We start from the raw sequence: 21,836 nt of genomic DNA on the forward strand, positions 1-21,836 counted from the left end.
ATAAAGCGATCAATATCATGAGCATCAATATACACAATTACAAGGAGAGCCAGCACTTATTTAGTACTGACTTGCAGTAGCAAAGTACTATTTGAAGCCAGGAGTTCTGACAGGTGATTAGCACTGATTGGTATTGATGCTGATGTTAATTTTTTAACCAGCGTTATTAACTGTTAATCTTTCAATATGTATGACTTCTAAATGACATTATAAGAATTATCGCAGACATTGTCATCCTAAGAAAATCAAAAGTATGATAATTATCAATATTATCAATATTCCAAGGACATGGAACAATGTAGCTGTCAATGACGTCACGGCTGACTTTGTTTAATACCGCATTATACCCAGCCCAAAATGTTTTTCGCATAAAATGTCAAAAACGTTAATGAGCGAATAAACTGCAAAATCCACCGTCTTCAACACGACCACTCTACCTAGCAGCGGAACAGCGGGGACGTGACATAATTGTCTATGGAGCTTTGTGGCACTGTCACGCACGAGGCTTTGGGATTTAGGAGGAGCGCAGTTAACGAGGAACAACGCTGATTTCCCTCCCACCCCCTCCGATTCCAGTCATTTTTACATCGTACACGAATCGTTTATATTTCAATCTTTTCACGGGTCAGGGAACAATTTCTACACCCGTTTTGTACTCACCTCATCCCCATTAGCAAATCTCGTGGACGAACAATTCCATGCAGACCGTAACTGTCTCCTTAAATCAACCCGCCATACAACACAGTTACCTATGATCGCGTAACGCCTTTTCTTAAGGGGGACGTAGGGGGGTCTTCAGCATGATGGAACGCTCATTAGAAAGTCGTGAAGGAATTAATGGTGACTAAAGGATTATGTGACCATTACTTGCACCACTGACGTCGTGGTGAGCTTGAAGTCTGCAGACAGTCGTCAGATTGTACCTGTTCGGCTGCAGACATGGACGCACACCGGAGAGAGAGTCTGGTAGGTCTTTGTCAGCTGTATATTAACCACATTACACCTTTGGTGTATAGTTGTTATGTCAGCATACGTTATGAATATAATTGATATTGCCGAATTTACCTAGTTATCTCTTTATGAAATATGTATAAGATCTGTTGATGAACTTTTTTTAGCAATTTGGTGGGACGATTTGATATAGCTTCTTACAGAATTATGAAGCAGGGGGTATTTAGGGTTGAAAAAGAAGTATGTGTACAACTGTATCTCTGCAGTCGTTATTTCGTTATAGATCTAGTGCGTTTTCTGGAGGAACAATACATGTGTTTGTGTTTGCATAGTATTAAGCTACTGACAACTTTTAAAAGTTTGTTTTAAGGATTTTGAGGGTGTGATTCGTTAGACCAAAGTTTGGCCATTGAAAGTATAGTTATTTTATAAAAACAAAAAATTCCATTAAATTGAAAACAAACTCAAGCAGATTCAGAACCTGAGGAAAAAACTTTATTTGGTTCCATTAGGGCTTTCGGTTTGCAGTAAGTGTTGGTTGAAGGGGAAAGTAATATGTCGTTTGGAAAACGTAAGATAAAGTACATTCGTTACATCATGTTCTGTTGTATGTTTAATGTTGGTGATGTTATTGTAGCTGGAAATACACCCATCGATATCCAGTCGTTAAGTCTGTGATATGACCGATTAACTACCTGAGTGATGACAATTGGAGTTACATTGTTTCCCCGTGCTGAACATAATCAGTGTTGGTTTTGCGTTTTGAGAAATACTTTTGAGCATAGTATCAAACGTTATCTTTGTTGTTAGTCTCTCAGGATATTTCGTAAGATGGACGCATGATGTTTACATACGCATAGTAGAATTAGCGCTCGTCGTCGTCGCCGCCGTCGTCGTCGTCGTCGTCGTCGTCGTCGTCGTAGTAGTAGTAGTAGTAGTAGTAGTAGTAGAAGGAGAAGAAGAAGAAATCACTTTAACCAGTATTTTAGGCAACTCTTCCATTTATTTTCTGCACATAAATGTATATCAATCCGTTCCAGACACGTAAACACCTGGCCGAACGAAGGAGACGAGCCAAGATAAATTACTACCTGGATGAAATTGAAGCTTTGATCTCACCGCCGGCCACCAAGGTAAGTTAACTATGTCCAATCTGATTAAGGTGAAACAGTGCGTATATCCGCCTACTGTAACTCATATAATTCACTCAAATTAGGACACAAGCAGAATATCACGATTGCGAAAAATTAACAAACTCATTAGAAAGTTAATAATACGAAAATCTGAAGAGAAGACAAAGAATATGAAGTAAGGGGACATACGGAGAGAGATGTACCAGCACATGCATGCTTTGTAACTATTATGTCCAATTCAACCATTGCAATACCTGTTTGTCGTATGTCTTACATTATATATATATTTTTTTTTCAACCTCATCGGGACTCTCACACCTTGGTACACTTGGGCGTAATCTGTTTGCACATGCCCTTGAACTTGGTTGAATTTGTGAGAAAGTACCTTTGAAAATCTTGTGGATTCTGAGTTACAGTAATGTTCTTGCACAACGTTTGGTAAAATTAAATACAATCGCATTACAAGCACATAAATCAGCAGTGTGAAAGGTCTCCAGCACCCCGTGTCACGGACAATAGCCTACAGTATTGCTGGACAGTTTCAACCATTAGTTGTTGCCTGAGGCCCATTGGCCAGCGACGCTTACCGGCCCCTTTCCGGCCCCCAGCCGTCAGGTTACACAACTCCCCACCCATCCCCTCCCATCCCTGCCCCCAACACACCATCCCGACAAGATACCATTCACGTCGGAACCTCCAAATACCTATTAAAATTAGTTCTTGCTTCCCGTCATCCGCCCATCAAACATGTGACAGTCACGTGGCCTCTGCTCAAGGGCTGATTATAACCCTGTTCGTCCACTAATAAGCACTTGTTAGTGTTTTCTTAAGTGATTTTGACGCATGAGTAGAAAGGCTGATATGTCTATACATTGGCTTGTCACAGTGTAGCCATGGAGCGTATTGTATCGGGTGCTGTGGGCGGGGTAAACCGCTGGACGACGATTCATTCGGCTTAGATTTTCTGTTAAGAGAAAATTACGCTTTCAGGGACAGTGATTGGATAATGAGATAAGAATTATCCGAAAACTTCATATTGTCATTGTTGAAATCTGACTTAAAATACTTGACTGTCCATAATGTTTCGTTTCACAGATTGCAGACATATTTTACTGAAATTATGATCAGTTGTTCGGGTACATTTTATGATTCGTTCTTATTAAACGAACAACGAATTCAGAATGAAGAGACCTTGTCCAATGTAGCTTATACAGAACTGCTGCTGCTGCTGCTCCACCTCCTCTTACTACTACTACTACTACTACTACTACTACTACTACTACTACTACTACTACTACTGCTGCTGCTGCTGCTGCTGCTGCTGCTGCTGCTACTGCTGCTACTACTACTGCTACTACTGCTGCTGCTGCTGCTGTTGCTACTCCTACTCCTCCTCCTCCTCCTCCTACTACTACTACTGCTGCTGCTGCTACTGCTACTACTACCACCACCATGCACCACCACTACTACTACTACTACTGCTGCTGCTGCTGCTGCTGCTGCTGCTACTCCTACTCCTACTCCTCCTCCTCCTACTACTACTGCTGCTACTACTACTACTACTACCACCACCACCACTACTACTACTACTGCTGCTGCTGCTGCTGCTGCTGCTACTCCTACTCCTACTCCTACTCCTACTCCTCCCACTACTGCTGCTGCTACTACTACTACCACCACCATGCACCACTACTACTACTACTGCTGCTGCTGCTACTCCTGCTCCTACTCCTACTCCTGCTCCTACTCCTACTCCTCCTACTACTACTTCTACTGCTGCTGCTGCTGCTACTACTACTACTACTACCACCACCATGCACCACCACTACTACTACTGCTACTACGACTACTACTACTACCATTCCACCAGCACCACTACTACTACTAGTACTACAGTCTACAACATGCTGTGTTGCAGGGGACACCTGTGAAGATGGAAAAGGCTGAACTACTCGAGAAGACAGTGGCATATTTAAGAGCCCTACGTTCGAACGGTAAGAATATACTCCACGTAGTGAGTAGAAATCAGTCTTAGCTTACAAAATAACTTACACGTTCAAACGTCGACAACTGGCCATTGTCCGATCTTACACTTTCAATTGTTTCACTTCTGACATGGTCAAATACTGATCATTACGATTTTGATAAATTTCTCAGTTTACTTAGGCTAACTTAATTCTCCACTGTGCAGATTGCATAACAGACTAAACCAATGCAGCTTTCTTCCGGAGAAGGTAAATCTGCGTTGTTATGATGCCTGGTGGGTAAAGCGATGGCTCGTCTTGCCGAAGACCCGGGATCGAACCCGTACATGGGTACAGTGTGTGAAACCCATTTCTGGTTTCCCCGCAGTGATGTTGCTGGAATATTACTAAAAGCGGCGTCAATCACTGTAGATGAACCATTTCTTATATTAATCTAGAATCGGGTACGGCTGATTCTTAAAACCAAAGATGAAGACCCGGATCTGTGGTTATGGTACCGGAGAAACCTATTACTAATGGAACCACTCACAGCAGTATGGCTGAGTAAGGCCCTTTGCCGATGGCCAAAGGCTTTTTTAGTTTTAGAGAGTGGTTAGCACTTGATTATCGGCTGCCGCCACATATGGGGCGTGTTTGAACATCAAACACAAACTGTGACACACCCACTCACTCGTTTATACTAGTGTTTCTGTTGCAGGTGTAGACTTTCGTCATTTCCGTCAACTCCCGCACCGATTAAACGTCTACTCTCCATACACAATTCCTCCAATGACAAGCAGAACGTCACGTCAAGATAACGTCGCCACCGACAGAGTCACTGACGTTATTCAACCATTGAACTTGAAGACACAGACAAACGACGATGTCAAAGAACACAATTCAGTCACGACGCCTGAAGACCTTAAAGCAGAAACCCAAGAGAGGAAACCCCTAACGGACAATTCCAAAGCTGAATTGAATTTATTCACTGCGGTAAAGGCTGAGTGTAACGGCGACCTTCGTGTTTGTGACAGTTCTGTGGAGGAGAATATGATTTCCAACCTGCTGGTGAAGCAGGAGAGGACCACAGACCTTTCATTATACGAACTCGAACAATCCCACTTAGGAAACATAGTGTGGAGGCCGTGGAAGGGAATAGTTTAGTCCGCTTGGGTTTGTCATGTAGAGGTCGAATATACTTGCGGACAAATTCAGTGCATTTCAAGAATAAAAGTTTTTGTTTTTATTAAAGACAGCTTTCAGATTTGTGTTTGTTTACCAAAGGTTTCTTCAAACATACCAACACACGCATGTCAGTCTCATGCTTCATGCAGCTATGTACTGCAAGATAGTTTTGTGGAACACAGGGGTTAAATGGTGGGGGAAAGCACCAGCATCTTAAACTGTAAATCGGCTTGGTCAATTTATACGAGTGAGTGAGTTAAAATATACGTGTCACATCAGCAATATATCAGCGAGATCGTGACCATAATTAAATGTAAATTATAAAACACCTGTCAAGGAAGGACACTAAAACAAACAAGAATATCACAGTATTAAGAGTTAAACCTAGCATCTGTCTCTAAAACTGTATTTAAGTTCGGACAGTACAGTATAAACGTAGGCTATAGATCTCCACCAAATGAAGGTAGGTCACCACACTAGGGACCATGGGGACTTTTGCTGTATTCTGTATATATCTATAATGTACATGGGTATATTTTGAATATTATTGAGCAGATTGTAACCTGGTTATGGATCTTTATTAGATTGTGAACATGGAGATATTATAACGTCTTCTTCGTTGGTTCTAATACACGTTAAGAGCAACTATTGCCCGTCATGATTAACACTGCGTAATCGTTGAGTTGAAATAAATACTCCCTGATTTATTGATATAATGCAGGGCCTATGTACAAAGTAAAATATGACGATTTGAATATGCAGTGCCCTTTAGAATTAGAAAGTGAAAATGAAAATGAAAGCCAAATGAATAAATGCGAGAGAAGCCAGTGGTCACCGTCTGGTTGGACTCGTGTATTTCCATAAAATACTGATGGAAGGGGCACACGTGCCAGCACAGTTACTGGTATATTTAGCTGGGCTATGTCATCTCCACCCTTTCTAGCACATCAAACTGTTAATCACAGTGCCCCTGCCTCGTAACAAATAGTGAACTGAGTAAAAATGATAATGATTTTTTGCTTTTGTTTTATCTTTAGGACATAAATTCTGTTCAAACATCACAGAGGTGTTGGGATGTTTTGATTATGATTTAGCGTTTCATTGAGTAGTATTTGTTTGTTAGCTTTCGAATGCAATTCATCAGTCCGCTTTTGGGTCAAACGGAACGAATGCGACAGAACTGACAGATGTCCAGAAGAGTCCACTGTGGAGGACCTTCATGAGGTAGTTTCCCCTGCGGAGATCCGCCATCAACATGATATACCTTCTTTACAGGTCTGTATATATCTGGCCTGATGGTGTGGACAATGTTGGTTTCAGCATACACACATATATTGCATACATGCATGGCCACATTATTACCTTGAAATACCTGAGCTGTTAACAGTAAACGTATCACATATTTTAGTTGGATCTTAGGCGCTTAGTGTAGTGTAGTGTAGTGTAGTGTAGTGTAGTGTAGTGTAGTGTAGTGTAGTGTAGTGTAGTGTAGTGTAGTGTAGTGTAGCATAGTGTAGTACAGTGCAGCATAGTGTAGTGTAGAGTAATACAGTACAGCATAGCACAGTGTAGTGTAGTGTAGTGTAGTGTAGTGTAGTGTAGTGTAGTGTAGTGTAGTGTAGTGTAGTGTAGTGTAGTGTAGTGTAGTGTAGTGTAGTGTAGTGTAGTCTAGTGTAGTGTAGTGTAGTGTAGTGTTGTGTTGTGTAGTGTAGTGTAGTGTAGTGTAGTGTAGTGTAGTGTAGTGTAGTGTAGTGTAGTGTAGTGTAGTGTATAAGACCAAAGTCAATCATGTGGCACCATTTCAGGGGATATTTATCACCGATAAATCTCATTCTGCAGATCCGGTTGTTAGCATATATAATTCTCCGTCATGTTAAACAGATTCTGTCTATTAAATTAATACCCAGATTGCGGAGACGTGAATAGTTTCCACGGAAACACATCAGAATGAATAGTCTGCGTAGGAAGACAGTAGGTAGATTACTAACTCTGGCAGCTCTCACAGCATGGTATTGTGTGATGCTTGGTATTTTTATACTTAATGTTCCGTCGGTAATTAAAATTAACCACGTGTTTCAATGTTTATGACTTATACTGAATTTGACTATATACAGTTTCCAGTTGTTGACGTTCAGCGTCACTGCTGTAAGTATTAACTGACTCAGTGTTCCATAAATATGAGTACATTACAGCTTTTAGACAAGACTGCACAGATGTACATCTGATGGTTGTTGAATGCCTAGTTACGTAAAATCAATGTAGCTTAGCAACCATAGTGATCCGTAGGAAAATATTTGGTGAGTTTAGTTTTACGCCACACTTGGTTTTGAATAACTGTAGCTTCTTTAGCTTTCGAGTACTAGCGATGGATACGCTCAGTATGCCCTACTTCCGGTTCCAAGGGATGTTGTCTTGGCTGACGATCATGGAACAACATACTAGTTAATGCAGGTCTGTAAACTGTAGAGTTACCATGCTGGCAGTTGACATGTCGTATTGTGATATGGTAGTGTAATGTTAATCAGTGTTGCAATTGTATGACATTAGTTGAAGGGAGTGGTGAGCAATTTACCATCCTTAGACAAGGGGACCAGTTTAATCGGGAATATTCCAGAACAACATAGTCTAGTCCAGCATCGAACAGAACATTGTGGTCGCTATTTAGACGATAAAACCGGATAGACGGACTTCAGTGTCGTTTCACATTATTAATATCAAGACCGATGACTGGCAGACTAATGCTTAGTCCTTGAATATATCCCTTTGCCAGTCGTCAGTAATGATGGAAGACAACGTTGGACCATCGCCATCGCCGTACACAAGCCTTATTTTCAATATTTGTATTTGCACTCAGAGAATACTTCTGAATTAAATTTGTAAAATATGTTTTGATATAAAATTGTAAAAAGAATACGCACAATACTGATGAGTATTTTAAGACGATAGCAGGGCAAGCTGTAGCAAGTTTGCTCTTACCTCTGTCTTCACTGAATCTGTTTTTATGCAAAACTACCTGGCCACATATTTCTTTTTTCAACCTGTGTCAGGAACGAGCAAATGTTACAATAGAAACAATCAGTAATCAATAACCAGCAATCATATTATGAAGCTCCGGCGATTACTGCTTTACTTGCACGTCCCACATACTTCAGTAAAATACTGTTATGTGAAATTCGTATTTTCTTAAAATGGTTGCTCACCGTGGTTTATGCACATGCCGTATGCGACGAAGTGTGACAATAGGAGCATGCATTTATGCTATGCAGTTATTTCCCCTTTTCTTGCTTCTCGTCATACTTCCTAATATTTTTGCCTCACAAACATGTATCCTGAGGTAAACCCGGACAAGCGTTATCTTCCCTTATTAAATTTATTTTTGGTATACTGTTTTGATTGGCGATACTATTCATACCCCTGGTAACAGTGTGAATATACTGGTAAAAATTCATTTTATATAGAAAACATTGTCAGTGTAAAAAAATAATTCTCAGTGATTTTTTACAACATTCCTGTTTTTCAGAAGTTAATAAATGTGTCATATCCAACATACTGCCTTGAAAATCAATTTTTGTCCTTTATTTCATATCAGTACTGAAATATCTTTATAAAAACACCAACTGAATAAAGAAAGTAAACAATTTACTTTTAAGAGAACTTTTATTGACAAATTACTTTTTACAGACGGTATGCCAATTGCCATCAGTATTTGCAGTATTGTACTGGCTAAAGCGCCAGGCTAGTGATCCAGCGAGGTAAAGGTTTCGGGATCGAGCCCACCTGTGACCGGGTTTAAAAACCTTGGAGTCAACTCTGTGTGCAGACTCTTTCAGTGTTGTCACAAACCCTAGTGTACATTACACAACCCTGTGCAAATAAAAGAACCCATGAAATCCGTTGGTATATGACCAGATGGTGGCCACATGAACACTTGCATACACCTAGTTGCGGGTATAGCAACGTGCAGTAAACTTGGACAAAGTGCTGTGACTATGTGTCCCAGTCCACCCAGCTGTCAATTGGGTACCTCGCTAGGATGAGTGAGCCACGATAAACTCGGTGCGCCTAGTGACATCAAGAGTTGTATACTCCCCAGGGAGTTGAGATTGAAATACGATGTGTTGTTGAGATTGACATCCGGTGATCGAAGGAAAAATATCTAGCGCCTAGAGAAATTGCCTTGCAGTTTGATTTGTGCGCCATACAAGAACACTTAGAATAATAATAATATTGTTTTTTACCGACTGATAGCAATTTAGCAATTTCTTTACATTCTGATATATAGTATGGAAATGAAGGTATTACATTTTTCTCTGTATTTGAATGTTTGCCGTTTATCACATAAGTGAATACTTAGTATTGCCCGAAATGTGTGAATGTGTGACTTCTATCATCGTGTTAATGTATTCCTTTATGTGTGAGCCTAATAACAACACATACGTGACTTTAATCATTTATGGGTTTTTAACCCAAATAAATAAATCCTCATATGACTTTAAGAATGAATGGCATTTATAACTATATGAATATTTTACGTTTATCATGAACATGTGTACCATCGTCAGAAGAATGGACCCGTGAAGGTCCCGGGGTACAACTGTACAACCGACTCTCCGCCCGTCAGATATTTCTTATGAATTAGGAAACATACGGGTTTTGTCGATGCTATCATTAAACGAAACACTGCCCTAGTTTGCAAAGAAACAATGAGCCCGCGGCGACTGTTGCATAAGAAATCGGAAATGTCCAACTCGTGGCTGTCCCGTGTTTGTGGGATGTGACCTCAGGGACACGCTTGACTGCAGTGTTTTATCTCGAGAGCATTACCCTGGACTGGTGACTGTCCGGTGAATTTGACGACATCTGCTGAAACAGTCTCTGGACACTGAATAGTGATATACACCCCTCTCACCTAAGGTAAGGTTCCACTTAACCATTTCGTGCCAGTACATGAAGATTGGATGTCGAAATCGTCATTCATAGTTTATTGGCCATTCAACAATACCTTTGACATAAGATGATGACATGAAATTGTGTGTGTCATAACACAAGTGGGATGTGGCATGTTTTCTGTGAGAGCATGGTTTCATTCGAAAGCGAATTGATAATTAATGAATAATTAGATAATTATAAATATCGGTGGAAGTGCTAATCACAAGACTAACCGTTCTTGTTCCCGTAAGTAATTTTTCAAACATTCTTCAAAACTCCTTGAAGGTGCGGGGTAGAATAGGCCATCAGCATCCCATGCTTGCCATAAAAGGTGATTATGCTTGTCGTGAGAGGCGACTAACGGGATCGGGTGGTTAGGCTCGCTGAGTGGGTTGACATATGTCATCGGTTCCCAGTTGCGCAGATCGATGTTCATAGTGTTGATCACTGGATTGTCTGGTCCAGACTTGATTATTTACAGACCGCCGCCATATTGCTGAGTGTGGCGTAAACCTCAACTCACTCACTCACTGTTCAAGTACTTTTAAACAATCTGAGGAACGTTCTCATATACCAAAGAGGAGTGAACAGGATGTGCAGTTTGGTTCACTCTGATAATTTGTATCACTACGTACGATATAAACGTTAGTTTTCGACAGGTTTCTGGTGTTAATTTGGACTTTATTCTTAAAATGGAAACAGTGCTGTAAAAAGATAAATTTATTTCATCATACTTCAGCATACCAAACGTATATTTAAATTATATTTTGTTATATTTGGTGATCTAACGTTTCAAGGAAAGATCTGGGTTAGAACTGATCTTCAGTAACCCAGGCTAGTCGTAAGAGGCGACTAACAGGATATGCGACTAAGCGACTAACTTTTGATAGTTTATCGTTTAAAATCAAGAAATTTAATTTTTTGTCAGTTACAGTTATCTGCTTGTGCACATTTAGTGAAAATAGGTGATGGTCAGGCAAACACATTGTTCTAGCTCTCCAGTATCGGTTGGGGAACTTGAAACGATCTCTGAAAGGTCCCTTGACGTATGCTGGATTCTTTAATACGAGAGGGGGAACTCGAAACAGCGTCTTCCCATAGTCAGCTCCAAATTCGGCTAAGTTCTGGGTCCTTCACCGGCACATTCAGGGTGGACCTCCCCACACTTGTTTCGTTCGTGTTTGTAGCTACCCATGTACATGATGTGCCGACGTCGCCAAGTATATCAAACAACCACGTCAACTCCAATGGTGTCTTTGCTCCAGGAATTTCATTACATTTGAAAATAAGGCTGGTACTCAATTAATCATGGCACATTATGTGTCAAAATACATATACACAAGCATGGAAGCAGAATCAAAGAACCTACGTGCACACAATGTAAGATTGTCCTTTTCAATATTACTACCCGTCTCATGTTGTACGAACTCTGTCTTATGGTTTGCAGTTCTGCCCTGTACCATTGTGGATTTTTGTATTGGAAACAAAACACCACGAAAATATATTTATTACCTGTGTTTTACTGTACATTTGCCTGAGTAACAGGGACATAGTACTAACTTTAGCGGGGTTCAGCTCGCTTTTCTTTATGCGTGTGTAGCCGCTCTATCCTGGCGATGGAGGAAAATCTGTCCTTGTAAGTTATGGAATGCAAAGCAAATCCCCTTGATAAATATTCATGTCAGTCAGATTTCAGACGGCATTTGTTCGCTCACAGTTTTGGTAAGAAAAATAAGGTCATCACAGTCTTTGTAATTATTTTCGACGTGTAGTCCTGTACTTCCACGCATGAAAGATTTCGGTCAACTCTTTACAGAGACTTTTTTTCAAACCGCCCTAGTTTTTGAGCGTGCATTAACACTATAAGATACGTGCATTAACACTTCCAGATAAATTTGATATTCAGAATTTCTGTGTAATGTTATAGTTCATCAAGTAGGATTTTCACTTTTCTGACAATACAATATTGTACTGCAGAAATAAATCCCGCAGACCGAGAATTGTGAATGGAATTTCAATCCAAGTTGCACAAGACAAACTGCCAAATTAAACGACGCTTTGTATTGTACACAGTGAGATTTAGAATCTAACAGTCTCATAGTTTTACTATGCCATTGTTTCCAGTGACAGTTCAGGTTTTGTAGGCCTGTCCTTCCGGCCTTGATGCTGACTTCGAGTTTGCCATTCGTCGTCTCTTACTGGCGATCTTTTCATTATGTCCACATGAATTTCCCTGGTACCTGTTCCCTGTCATTAATGGGTAAAACAAGGACAGGTCAACTCGGAGTCAGTATACTGTGTCTGAGTAGGGTATTTATACTTAACTGCAGGATAGTATCTCACTGAGCTAACTCTATAAAGGATAAAACAGGCACACACACAATCACACGCACACACACAATCACATACACACAGACACACACGTCGACATGTCAGGCAGATATTCCTCAGTGCATAGTGAAATTATTAAGTCTAAATGTAACGTTCAATTTGAAATATATTTTGAGGTATGGTGAATTTACTGGCAGATGTATGGACAAGGTTAACTAAATTTTTCACCAAACCACCGACCTGGCTAGCTGCACATTTAGACCGCCCATCAGAACATTTTACCCATGTCGGACAGCCGAACAGGCCTTTTTCGTACACTGCTGTATTTCGCCCACAATAACCATTCCAAAGACGTTTTTTGAACAAAGTTAAAACGTCATAAAACGTTATACTCCGATTTCTGTTGAGGTAAGCCACCCATGAAGGTGGTCTTCAGCAACCATGTTTGCTGTAAGAGACGACTATCGGGTGGCCAGACTCGCCAAGCATTGTCACATGTCACCGTATCTCCTTTGCGTAGATCGACGCTCATGCTGTTGATCATCTCACTGTCAGATCCAGACTCGAATATTTACAGGCTACCGCCATACAGCTGCAATATTGTTGAGTGCGTGGTCAAACAACACCCAAACCTAAACCAACCCTCCTTGAAACACCCATACCTTACGTTCATATCGTTCGTTCAACACATCTTCGCTTCCATTACCCGTCCTTCACTTGGATGCTTCTCTGGATAGTTAAAACTACCCTCTCCTTAGCATTGATTTTTCTTATCTTATCTCACACATTAATGTCGCAGTTTGATTGGCAGAGTGCTCTTTTATTATTTTCATTGTACCCAGTGTACAAGCGAGGTATATTGAAGGTGGTCAGACTCGCTGACTTGGTTGACGCGTGACGTCGTATTCCAGTTGCGTAGATCGATGCTCATGCTATTGATCACAGGCTTATCTGGTCCAAACTCGATTATTTACAGACCGGCGCCATGTAGCCTGAATATTGCTGAGAGCGGTGTCAAACAACAACCAACCATCTAACCAACCACTCAAATTAAACATGATTCTAAAAGGGTAGGAAGTCTGCAAATTCTTCATTTGGATAACACTCCCTGGTTCATTCATCGGACGCTTTGTAAGTAACTTTAACGTTTTCCAGTTATTATGGCTTGACTTGACAGTACAGTTGGAAAGAGTTTGTTTTGTGGCTTCTATATGATGTCGACGAGCTCCAGACGTGCTCCTTCAAACTGCTGTGAAACCACTGATGAGGAGGTAACAACATCACCATTGTCAGAACATTCAGTTCCACCCGAAAACAGTCACTACATTGGTGCAACGACTAATTCATCAGACATTCTCGAAAATGCATCGGTAAAGTTTTGCGACAAGTTGTGTAGCCATTTATCTAGCAAGAACCACATGACATGGTCTACCAACACGATAACGCAAGAGAGCAAGACTGACAAACGACTTTCCTCATAACGCCACGTTGTACTTTAATATATGTGTTAATATATCTATGAATAAATGCATGTATAACACAACCTTCCGATGTGTAATGTCAAACAATGAATTAGATATTTCACAAAAAATACATTCATTGGAACAGATGTTTCTCGGGTCATTTCACCTTCACTTATCTCCAGGAGTAGCAGTAATTATCCCAACAAAAGATCTTTTATGGATAAATCGTCTTTTTAATTCTTTGAAACACTACGTTTCGGGGTCATTTCAGACCCATTCATCAGGTGGACTGACAGTTGATGCTATGACGTCACCTCTATGACGTCATGACTGTGGGAATCACAATCACAAGGAAGGGTATAGCATAAGTGTAGTTTTAAAACACTTGACCTGTTACAGACAGATTTTTATTCAGTATAAGGCTTTTGCTTTTTACCAATGACCTGTTACTTACATAATGATTATGAATTTATGCTACAGTTTGAAAGTCAATACACATTGATGATGAATTTATACCAGCTTTTAAACTTGACAGTTAATACATAGTGATTGCTAATTACACAATGATTATTGATTACTTCTGAGAACGAAGAGATAAGTGACTTCACATGTATCAAACCTCCATCATGAGTTAATTAATAGGTCCCACGCGCTTGGCAGGTAGACACCTTGGTCACAATTTGTGTCTTCTGATTTCTACTGCCTCTTGTAATACCTTTCTAAATACCGCGAAAGGACAGCATGTATATTGTTTTGAACAGACTTCCAGTGAATGAGTGACTTTGGCTTTACGTCACTTTACTAATACTACAGCACTATCGTGTCACAAACACTAGAAACCACTGTACCCATGTAGGGGATCGAACCCGGGTTTTCGGCATGACGAGCGGACGCCTTATCTACAACACACTCCAGTGATGAGCCTTCACGTCATTTACCAAATGTGCTGGGTACCACGTCTAATATTATACGGTTCATTTAAGACCGGCACATGTTTCTTGGCACCTTATTTACCCAATTTCTAATCCGATGCCGTAATAAGCTACCTTGTTTGTTGTTTAACACAATGCACAACAATATTCCAGTTATATGTAGCGTTCTGCAAATAATCGGGTCTGGACCAGCTTAACATATCAGATTGGTCAATTGGAATTAGGGGCAGATAATCTGAGATGGCGCGAACCACAGGTCCAGATCCAATGGTTGCTATGGGATGTCTAGCATCCGTGCCTTGGGTGAACTTCAAGATCGGTCTTAGGTAGTATTGCATCACCAAGATTTATTCACAAAACTATATTACGAACTGTCCGATATACACTTTTTAGTCTCGACCATTGACTGTGTATATTATTTGAGATGAGTAAAGTGAACTATGGTTAGCACGAATAATAACTGGTGGTCCATTTTTATTTATTGTAATTGGATTTTGCTGTAAATACAATATTGTATAGGAATAATTGCCTTTGTTTTATAATTACTTGTGGTGTTTATTTGATCTTATGTGATGATATTACATCAACATTCATACAGTCACAAGCATAATTTACGACATAGACAATTGGGCTTGTTTGAATACAACTCATACAGAACATCCCATTGAAAAGAACAATTTCCATGACAATATGAAATTAATCTTTTCGATCAACATGTTGAATAAGATTTTCGATGCGTATATTTAAACACACAGAAAACACAATGGTAAAATTTCGGGATTTTAACTTTTACTGTTCTGCTCACGACAGTATACACATGAAATATTGGAAATGCTTGTGATCGCAAATGTATGCCTTGTTCGGAATAAAACATGCATTATCCGATCCATTTGGAAGCATATGGCGTTTCTTTTGTCTTCTGCATTTATAAACAGAAGCCTGTTTATCATATTAAGAAGCCTGTCTATCGCATTAAGGAGTCTGACTGTTTATAGAAGCCTGTCCGACACATTAAGAAACCTGTTTAAAAAGATCAAGACGTTTGTCTATCACATTAAGAAGCCCATCTCTCACATTAAGAAGTCCATCTCTCACATTAAGAAGTCCATCTCTCACATTAAGAAGTCCATCTCTCACATTAAGAAGTCCATCTCTCACATTAAGAAGCCTGTCAATCACACTAGCAAGCCGATGTATCACAATAAGAAGACTGTTTATGACATTAAGAAGCCTGTCACATTAAAACACCTGTCTATCACACCAAAAAAGATTGTCACATGAAGAAGCCTATATAACACATTGAGAAGCCTGTCTATCCCTTTACGAAAGCCTGTCTATCACATCAAAAAGTCTATCTATCACACTGAAAACCCTGTGCATCACATTATGAAGCATATCTGTCACATTAAGAAGCTTCTTTACTATGAGTCAAGTTTATCACATAAGAGGTTATTTCTGTGATTCAGGTATTGTTGCTTATATGAACCGGTCAACCTTTAGTCAACTTGTGCCTAATGATCATCTGTCTACCACAGTAAGAAGCTTGCCTGCTTTTTCTACACAACACTGGTGAAACAAATACCATGTTATGTTCTGTAGGCCTTCAACCTCTTTGGATAATAGTTTTTATTATCAACAATCAGTTACACCTCAGGCAGTATTTACAGTACCAGTAGCGTATGTGTTCACTTGTGTGCCGACGGCATCACTGGATGTCATTGGTAAAAGTTCTTTGGAGAAAATCATATTTCAGGCTTTGATGTTTTACACACAGCTAGTGGGCAGCATATAAGACAATAATTTAGCTCACGCTAACCGCAGAAGCGATTTTAGACAGACTTTATCTACCTAAATGGTGTTTGATACATTCCTTCGACTTTAGACAGCTATAAAATAAGAAAATGTGGAAACATTGCTATTTGTTAACTATAAAAAGGACAGGTCTCACACTGTTATATGGAAGTCGACAATAACTGATATTTCATGTGGTGGTGTAAAGTGTGAAACGACACAAAATCTTGGTATTTTCTCCCGTTAGTGGAGAATGAGAGTGTAGATTACATGCACATTTCTGCTCGGTGACCTCATTGCATGTGCATAGATATTGTACAGATCCCGTTACCTCAATTCAATTTCACATATCATTACAACAATTAAGCTCTAATTATTTAAGTGCAGACCATAAGATCATCATTAGATCGTCTCCATCGGTGTCGTAGTACTTTGTAGGTAGTGAACATCAACTCCACACTGAAGAGTTGTGTGCGCCATCTGTTAAGCGGGTGCGATACGCAGCCATTCTGTGTCGATCACCGTGAAACTTCCTACACTCGATGAATTGGGATATTCACCTGAAGCAGTCGGGACACAAAGTGGGAGGATCTGTGTGGGCATTGTAATTACTGATAATGTATTCAATCTACACGCGGCTCAAACACCTGACTCGGCATAGCCTGTAGATCCCTGCTGTAAACGTGGGGGCGTTGTACAAAGAGATCTTGGTACTGAGGAGATCGTTTAGATCCCAGTCTTACTTTGATTTACAGCAACCGTCGTGTTAAGGTTGTTTTGTACCAGATTAACCTCCGGTATGTTCATCCGTGAAAACGTGAAACTGTCGTCATTTAACTGAATTTGTTCGCTTGCTTAGTTTACAATATAACGCATCTTGGTAAAGGTTAGGACACTGGCGATGAATGGAATGACTGGGGCGATCACATGATATATTTTGTCAAACCTATGTTCTTTTCTGTTCTTTTTTCTCAGACTGAGGCAGTGAACAACAATGTCTGGACATCGAGGGAATTGGTCCAACTGGTTGGAGTTTCTGTTCTCTATGATAGGCTCTCTGGTTGGTCTGGGGAATATATGGAGGTTCCCCTACATTTGCTTTCAAAGTGGAGGTGGTGAGTGTGCTGCCGTATGATAGAACCCACATGGACAAATCTTGAAGTAGACCAGACGTTATTTATATAATGGGGGGTGCCAAATGGATCGTTTCTTTCATATAGAGGCATTCGCTCGTCACGCTGAAGATCCGTGCACGATTCCAAATACGGGATACAATGTGTGAAGGCCATTTCTGATGTTCCTCGCCGTGTTATTTCCGGAATACTGCTAAAAGGCGGCGTAAAACTCACTCACCTTTACATAGGCAACTTTGACAGTTGGCCAATCGTCCTACAATGTCGGATAAACCCGGACAAACATGCTGACTTGCACATTACTGACTAGGTGGACATTGGGTTTTGTAGAGCAAGTTGAGAATATATGCAGTTGACAGTATGCTCAGTGCACCGATTGTTAATCATATGCCGCATTAGGCCTCAAGCAACCCAAACAGATGGTTTTGTTTCATTAGCTTTCAAGAAATTGGTGAGTAAAAAATAAAGGCAATGACTTTATGGATAACAATACTCATTCTGTAGACTTTATCAGTTTACTCCCTATTTGCTGTTTGTTATTCGTATACTGGCGTCGCCTGTTCTCGCGGTACTTCTGGATATCGGCTGAAAAAATAATATAAACAGTTCCTTTCGTATGTATGCTTGTTGTATTTAAATGAAGAGATCCCCCCTTTAACATCTACATCTATCAACTGCTTGATCCGTCAGGTGTGTTATCGCACTTGAGCTCGATGAAAAACATGGTCGACCGCCGCTGACTTTTCGAGGCGTCTCCTGTTCTCGCGGCATAACGAGAAAGTAACGTTCATTAGGTCAGGGAGCCTATATAGAGGTTGTAGAGTATCCCTGATTAGGTGTAAGGAAGGGGAATCTTATCGAAAAGGGCGGGGGAAAGTTACGATTTTTCCAAGTTGGTTAAAACTCTCGAATATTCGTTACATTGCAAGATTTTGATAATTAACAGTCCAAGTAAACTTATCCTCAGTACTTTTCGTTACACTCCACTACTGAGTCTAACAAAACCGTATGGGAGGTCGCGTCAGGTAACCTTTGAGACTGACCAATCAGAACACAGCTTACCAAATCGCGAGTGCACATTCGCACATATCTTTATCTCGAAAAGGTTCGTACCCGAACGATTCCGAATGCTATTTAGTGTGCGCTCGCTTCCGGGTGATGCACACTGCGTACGTAAAACCATGACAACGGTGAGTAAACAGTCGCTGAGAATAGTAATATTCATGTATGTTATCTTGTTATCTTGTTATCTTGCGGAAATATTAGCTAATGGTAACCATGTCAGCAGAAAACCCAAAGCGTATATACTGCAGGTCAAATAACTTTGTTATATGCGGATTTTTGTTTGCGGAGAGATCTGTGTCACTGACCTGAATGTTTTGAAAGTCCCCCCGATCCATAAATAATAGCCGTTGTCTGATTGGTTAAATCTATTTAACCGTCTCGCTTTTGATTGGACAGTCATTGGTTGCTCAAAGGTCACCTGACGCAACCTTCTACTAGGTTTTGTTAGACTCAGTGGTGGAGTGTAACGAAATACCCTGAGACTAAGTTTACTTATACTGCCCAGGGATAATTCACAGACTAGTTATCGGTCAGTGATGTAAAGAACCGCTAAGTATCACGCATCGGCGATCTCGGCAGAAAACGTGTTTACCGCGAAAATAGGAAACCCACGAGAACAAGAGACGGCCCTACATCCACAACACACTATGTATAATTTATATATGTATAAATAATAGGCTGTAGACACTTTTAGCTTTATTACAGTGTAGATATCTATACCGAAACTGCGCTCTGTGCTAAAAACAAGACGTTGTTATTCAGCATATTAGCTCAAACAGACACTGGAATTAGATGGTGAGAATCTGTGACTGGGTTGAGTGCGTGTCATCGTGCCCCTGCAACGCGTTGAGCATTATGTTGTTTGTATGGTCGAGATCTGATTAATAACAAAAGCTGTAGAATACACGTTACCACCTTGCACTACAGACCCAACTACTAACATTACAATACAGAATGTGAAGGGTTCTTCATCTTTAGAAGCGTTGCCCGAAATTGGACCAATTTGAAGAAATGAGTTCCATGTCCGCTGATATTAGTTCCGGAAAGCTCCGTTCGAGCGCGTATGCCCCATCCCCAACACGCCGAGCGAATACACGATTACATGACGTGGATGCAGAGATGTATGTATTGGTTATTGCCATAGCCTTGGTGGGTAGCTAGTAGTAGAAGCGTTCGCTCGTCTCGCAGGGTTCGAATGTGTACTAGGCGTGAAACCCATTTCAGGTGCAGTGATGTTGTTGCAATATTGCTAAAACGGCGTAAAACTAAACTCACTCACTTTAAGTGCTACTTTACATTTCAACTAACTCGGTCAGTCAGACTCGGTGGTCCGCTACAAATACATAATATCGTTTACTAGGGGCGTAATTTTATAAACACCCAGGTGCACTTCAATATTTAAATTTCCATTAAAACCATTACAAACGTGATTTTTGTATGTTTCCCCAAACATGTCAGCTGCCTTCCTGATTCCCTACTTCCTGGCCATGTTTGTATGCGGAATGCCAGCCATCTTCTTAGAGCTGATGTACCCTCAGTACTCCAACCTCGGACCCGGAAGAGTGTGGATTATCTGCCCATTGTTTCAAGGTCAGTGTTCGTTTTCCAACATTGTTCATGTCATACGTGTCATATTCTACCGATAATTAAAATTTTGTGTAAAATATGAATTTTGATACTTAAATACATCATGTTTTACTATCATATTTCCAGAATCGTACAATCAGCAGCAGATATTTCTCGTGTAATGTTTTTTGTTTCGTTTCTGTTTGCAGTTTCTATTTCTTCTCGAGGTTGATACTATGGCACGTGGATATGTTTGGCAGTGAGAAAATAATGACACTCTAGAGTCACAAAAATAATATGTGGTGCAAACTATTAAAGGACTGAGACAGTCCATCCTATGTCGATCAGTTTTTCTTTGCAACAAGCACAGTGGTTAATAAAAGAAATTCACTCTTTCGTTTAAGTACTAAATTAACCCTTTGTCCGATTACTCCTGAGCGATTTGAGAAATTTCACGTGCAGCACATGCATGTCTGCTTTTCATTTTATTCATATGGATTTGCATCAAGTGATAGAATGCAAAAATGTTTGAAACCCTCGCCTCCGGATGATACGTTAATGAAGTTGTGGTAGGTGTTATTTCAAAACTGGAAAAGCGTGACTGTTTTTTCCATGTTCCAGCATGTACCATTTCAGGATGTTCTACGCCATGTACAAATTTAACTGTGTTCCAGGTATAGGTTACGGCATGGTTGTCCTCACTGCCATCATCAGCATCTACTACAACGTCATCCTGGCTTGGACTCTGTTCTACATCGTGGGGTCATTCAGTTCAGTCCTACCATGGAGCACGTGTGATAACGAGTGGAACACTGACCATTGTCGTGTCAGGACTGACCAGTCCAATACATCACATGTGCCTAACTCTGGAAATGAAACTCAAGTAGACACATTATTAGAGCTTAGAACAACCGACACCCCAAACGCAATGCTGACTAGCATGACAAACCAGACGTTGACACCCGCGGAAGAGTACTGGAGGTGTGTCCTTTGAGAAATGTTGCTTTATTTTTGAGTGTGCTTGTAACTCACACTCCGACATCAAGGCATATACTGTATAAATGACGAGGTCTTGACACTATATAAAAGAAAAGGGGATGTAACAAGGTCAACGCACCAAGATCTTTCCAGGGGACCCGTAAAGGTCCGGGTTAAAATATTGATCTTCAGTAACCCATGCTTGTCGTAGGGGGTGACGAACGGCATCGGGTGACCAGACTCTCTTACGTGGTTGACACATGTCATCGTATCCCAGACCCGTGAAGATCCGGGATAGAATAGGGCTTCAGCAACCCATGCTTGCCATGAAAGGCGACTATGCTTGTCATACGAGGCGACTAACGCTATCGAGTGGTCAGGCCCACTGACATGGTCGACACGTCATCTGTTCCCT

The 21,836-nt window shown here is 40.6% G+C and overlaps 2 protein-coding genes across 3 annotated transcripts in view; both read left to right on the forward strand.

The window, feature by feature from the left end:
• Positions 1-426: 426 nt before the first annotated feature.
• Positions 427-5,299, forward strand: LOC137268588 (enhancer of split mdelta protein-like). The gene is made up of 4 exons (XM_067803162.1): positions 427-966; positions 1,992-2,084; positions 4,003-4,078; positions 4,767-5,299. Exons 1-4 carry the CDS (start codon positions 940-942, stop codon positions 5,210-5,212), a joined length of 642 nt encoding a protein of 213 aa, XP_067659263.1. The 5' UTR covers positions 427-939; the 3' UTR covers positions 5,213-5,299.
• Positions 5,300-5,670: 371 nt separating this feature from the next.
• LOC137268403 (sodium- and chloride-dependent glycine transporter 2-like) overlaps positions 5,671-21,836 on the forward strand; it is a 30,790-nt gene continuing 14,624 nt past the window's right edge. The window contains exons 1-4 of one of the 2 annotated variants that reach the window (XM_067802971.1): positions 5,671-5,696; positions 17,655-17,794; positions 20,336-20,467; positions 21,118-21,424. In XM_067802971.1, the coding sequence (XP_067659072.1) occupies positions 17,674-17,794; positions 20,336-20,467; positions 21,118-21,424 (560 nt within the window). In that variant the 5' untranslated portion in view covers positions 5,671-5,696; positions 17,655-17,673. Of the gene's footprint in view, positions 5,697-7,488; positions 7,685-17,654; positions 17,795-20,335; positions 20,468-21,117; positions 21,425-21,836 lie in introns of those variants that run through there. The other variant, XM_067802972.1, reaches the window with a different exon arrangement.

Source organism: Haliotis asinina, chromosome 16, assembly GCF_037392515.1.
Source record: "Haliotis asinina isolate JCU_RB_2024 chromosome 16, JCU_Hal_asi_v2, whole genome shotgun sequence".
In the NCBI taxonomy this organism is placed as follows: Eukaryota; Metazoa; Mollusca; class Gastropoda; order Lepetellida; family Haliotidae; genus Haliotis; species Haliotis asinina.